Source organism: Microtus ochrogaster, linkage group LG2 (assembly GCF_000317375.1).
Source record: "Microtus ochrogaster isolate Prairie Vole_2 linkage group LG2, MicOch1.0, whole genome shotgun sequence".
NCBI lineage: Eukaryota > Metazoa > Chordata > Mammalia > Rodentia > Cricetidae > Microtus > Microtus ochrogaster.
Genome location: NC_022028.1, coordinates 27756496 through 27761006, shown reverse-complemented (window position 1 = coordinate 27761006; position 4511 = coordinate 27756496). Strand labels below are relative to the sequence as shown.

The following is a 4511-nucleotide window of genomic DNA, read 5'->3' as shown; positions in this document are numbered from 1 at the left end:
TCCCTCTCTTCACATCTGACTTTGCAAAGAAAGCTCAACAGACCCACTGCTGTGTCCTGGGCATGCAGAACTCACCTTCCTACACCAGAAGCTCTCGGTCATATAGGTGGCCACGAGCATAGTGGCCAAGCCAAATGTCTCCTCTAAGGAGCTCCCCTCCCAGGATTGGATCCTGGGCAAGAGGATTTGACAGCAGCAGTGGGCGTGAGTGAGGTAGGAGGATCAGAGATGGACGGGTGTAAGCCCAGCTTTGAGGAGAGGGTGTCTGTTCTGTCCCTGTAGCAATTCTGGTGCTGATGTGGATTTGGTGCCTCACAAGGCTCTGGGTCTTCCAGAGGAGATGTGTAAACAAAGCTAAGCCACTGGCTGCTTCTGCTTCGGAGAGCAAGTCACTATGGAGACTTGCCCAACGGACGAGTAACACTAGGTGTGTTCTTAGCACACTGGAAAGGATGGAAACCAAGTGGACGAAGAATGGACAGGGACAAAAGAGACTGTCGGGCTCACCAGATGTGGGAGGGGTGGACACACGCCCAAGTGTCCAGGTGGACTTCTCATTTCAGTTTTGCTGTCACAAAGTACATTTCTGTCACCTCCCCACCCCCGGCCCACCCCTACCCTGTCACACTGGTGACCTCAAGAACATCCCAATGTGATTTCCAGTTCTTTCCAGAAAGGATAATTTGTCATGATCAGAAACACACAGTTGAACGTTATGGAGACCTCTGGGACACACCCAGGCCCTGTAGATACAAGTGTCGGCGTGAACAAGGGCACCACAAACTGCCGCCAGGGGCTTCTCCTGAGCATGTGGAGTGGGGGCTGGGATGCAATGGATGTGACCCTCCTCCTCTCCCACCCTCAGCCAGCTTCACTTCCCCCCTTCCCCTCATCCCCTCTCACTTTCTGGGCCAGCTCCTGCAAGCCCCAATTCCCATTAGAATTATATATATATATATTTTTTTTTCTGAGAGAGAAAAATAATAATTCGTCTTATGGAGATCAGAAAATTGAAAGCCACAGATCACCTGGTAACAAATGAGTACCTTTGTGCTTGTGTAGTCACCACAAAACGCAGACAACTAAAAGCTAGAGAGCAGAGTTCGGGCCGGGACCATTCAGAGCGGTCCGTCGGCCTGGTCTGACCTGCTCCCTAGACGGTGGATTGGTTTTCGTTGCACACATAGACGGTGCTCGGCTGGATTCTCCTCTGGATCCGCTCAGGCACTTTAGGGAGGATTTGGAAAGTCTGGGGAAGTAACTCTATGCAGGCCTCGCGGAATTTCTTGATCCTCCAGCAGTAGACAATGGGGTTGAAGACGGACTTGAGGTAACTGAGCCACAGGACGCACGTGCTGGTGCTGTAGAAGGAGGCGCTGTAATAGAACCGCCGACTGAACGCAGACAGCAGGCTGTAGACTGAGTGGGGCAGCCAGCACAGCGAAAAGCCCACGAAGAGGATGAGGATGGTGGTGAAGGCCTTGGTTTTGAAGCTCAGGTCCAGGCTGACCTGCTGCTGCTGCCGCCGGATCTTTCTCCGGCCATCCTTGGACAACTGTTTGAGGTCCAGGCTATCTGACTGGTTGTGCACGCGGACGGCATTCTTCCGCACCGTGTTGAGGATGCACAGATAGGAGCACAACATGACCCCGAAGGGCGCGAAGAAAACGGCTATCACCAGCATCACCACGTAGGCGCGTTCGGCTGGGAACTCGGTGTAGCCCAGAACACACTGTGGGGCCCGAGCCGGCACCTCCATGAACGTCCAGCCGATGAAGGAGGGCGCAGAGATGCAGAAAGACAGCACCCAGGAGGCTGCGATGATCACCTTGGCCCTGCGTGGGTTCAGCTTGTCCTGTCGCTGCACGATGATAAGAAAGCGGTCTACGCTAATGATGAGCAGGATGGCCACGCCCTCTAGGACAAAAAACCAATAGAGTGTAGCTGAGAGCCTACAAAAGTGGTCCCCGAAGTGCCAGCGTACAGTGATGAGGGTGATGGCGGTGAAAGGCATGCAGCATAAGGACAGCATGATGTCAGAGAAGGCCAAGGTGGCCAGCAGCAGGTTGATGGCTGAACGCATGGCCGGCCTCTGATACACGATGATACAGACCACCGTGTTGCCGAGGAATCCTACCACGATCATTAGCAACATCGTTATTGCCAACGAGATCCTGAGCGGTGTGGACAGTGGTGTAGCCCCGGGATCCGAATCGTCGCTCCCATTCAGCAGCCGATGTTCGTATGTCCCAATGGGTGTGCTGTTACAGGCCATCCTGACGAGAAACTCGGCACCGGGACAGAAGTGGCTGCAAGGGCACCCTCCAGCCCTTGGGTGGCTTTCATTTTCTGTTTGCTGGCTGCATCTTTTCATTTGATGTCGACGGCTCTCTAGTGCTCTTGAGTCGTTGGGAGAAACCTTCCTTTGGAGTGGCTAGCTGGGGTTTGCATTCTTGTCCTGTCTCTCTGGGAGCCATGTGTTTGCCCAGCTCCCTAGTAGGACACTACAGCCTAGAGCAAGAAGGGGGAGAGAAAAGAATCAGCTATTGGAAACCTCGCGGAGTAGAGCATGGTCTAAAGTTTACAGGTACTGGTGGTTTACCATGTGAGGGTTTCACATCTATGCATTTAGCCAGCCAACCCAGGAAATACTCAGAAAGCCCCAGCGGAGTCTGAAGGGAACATATGTAGACTCCTCCTTGCCACTCTTCCCTAAGCAATATGATTTGCATACTGCCTTCATCACAGCATGTCATACACAATCTGAAGAGGAGTTCTGGGGTTGGATGCAAACAGATCCCTATCCTCTATGAAGGAGTTTAGAATCCAGAGATGGTAGTCTGTAAGAGAGTGTTGGGATCAATTCCTCGTGTTTCCAGGGACAGGAGAGCATAGAGAAGGATGATTCCTTTATTCTGACTTAGGACAAAGGCTGATATTTACAAAGGTTGAGTCTTGTCAGACAGCCCAGGAAACCTAAGCAGCTAGCTATCCTCTGGGCACTTGGAAGCTCTGCCCTGTAGGTACTTTGGAATTACCACTTTTGTAATGATGTGGGATTCCCCTCTGTATGCTATGAATACCATTTGTTAATTTAAAAAAATGCTTTTGGCCAATAACTTAACAGAATATAGCCAGCCAGGCTGGAAAAGATATATAGAGTGGGTGGAGTCATGGAGAAGCCCATTTAGCTTCCACAGGAGGCATACGCCGAACGCTGGATGGAACTTTACTGGTAGGCTACCACCGTGTGGCAATACAGAGATTAATAGAAGTGGGTTAATTTAAGATATAAGAGGTAGCCAAAAAGAAGTGTGAGCTAATATGCCAAGCAATGTTGTAATAATACAGTTTCTGTGTAATTATTTCGGGTTTGGGTGGCCAGGAAATGAATAAGCAGCCTCTGCCAACAATGTAATGTGAATGGATTTTTATGAAAATCAATGGAATGGGGTCTTGAGCAAACCACCTGCTTTGGGATGCTGGCTTCAAGCAGGCAGGGCTCTGGCCTGCTTTAGTCTGTGTGTCCCCAGCACCTAGGACAGCGCCAGACTGACAGGCAGGTGGTACTTCCCGGTTCCTTGATGAAGAAAGAGATGATTAATTAGTTTTTTATACTGTCACTTTAATATTTATTTACTCTTTCTAAAAAGGAGATTATGGACTGTCCTTTGTTCAGATATTTTTATCTGCTGAGTTAAAAAGTGGAGATATTTTTTCAAAAGTTAACTCTATTATAAAAAAAAAATCACACAGCAAAATTAACCAGACCCGAAGTCTATAACCTCAGTCTTAACTTAAAAAACAACAACACCTTCTCAAGGTGTGAAAGGCAAAGGGGAACAGATGTATGTGTTTACATCTCAGTAGTGCCAGGGACAAGTGTGTACCTGGACACCATCACTACCACCAAGTCCGTAAACACATCCATCATTTCTGAAAGTTGGCCTTCTACCCATCTTTACTGAGATCTACCTTTGGAGAAAAAAAAAAATCTGAAATGTGTTCTTACGAAAAATGTTAAGTACATTTGCTTACATTTGAGGCAGGTGTAAGCTCATACTCAACGTGGAGCCATAAGACAATAGTGACCTTGTGTGTAACCTTTGCCTTGTTTCCCTGGCAGGAACATTTCAGATGAGTATAAAAGCTGCTGTAAGATTCTTCTTGGAAACACAAAGAAGGAGGGGAGAGGGCCAGTTCTTAAAAACAGTGTTAATTTTTCTTGCTTTTCTCAGAGATGTGGGGGGAATGGTGTCCAGGAGCCGAGGTCTGCAGTCAGAAGTCATTGCTGGGTGAAAGGAATTCCCCACTAGCCCCGCCCCAGGCTCCTCCCATGTATTCATTCCCTGGGTATCCTCACTCACTCATCCCTTCTGTTGGACTCCCTCATCTAGAATGCATCAGGTCCAGGTGCAGAGTAGCAGTGCATATCACAGAGCCATGTCGCCACATCTGGATGGCAGAAGGCTCTCTGGAGGTGGCACTGTTACCATTTAAGCCCCGAGACA

The 4511-nt window shown here is 49.2% G+C and overlaps 1 protein-coding gene across 1 annotated transcript; it reads right to left on the bottom strand.

Annotated features, from left to right (window-relative positions):
• Positions 1 to 599: 599 nt before the first annotated feature.
• Positions 600 to 3562, bottom strand: Gpr45 (G protein-coupled receptor 45). The gene is made up of 2 exons (XM_005359999.2): positions 3470 to 3562; positions 600 to 2511 (listed from the first exon to the last, which is right to left on the bottom strand). The coding sequence occupies exon 2, from the start codon at positions 2372 to 2374 to the stop codon at positions 1154 to 1156; it is 1221 nt and encodes a 406-aa protein (XP_005360056.1). The 5' UTR covers positions 2375 to 2511; positions 3470 to 3562; the 3' UTR covers positions 600 to 1153.
• Between the last annotated feature and the right edge of the window lie 949 nt (positions 3563 to 4511).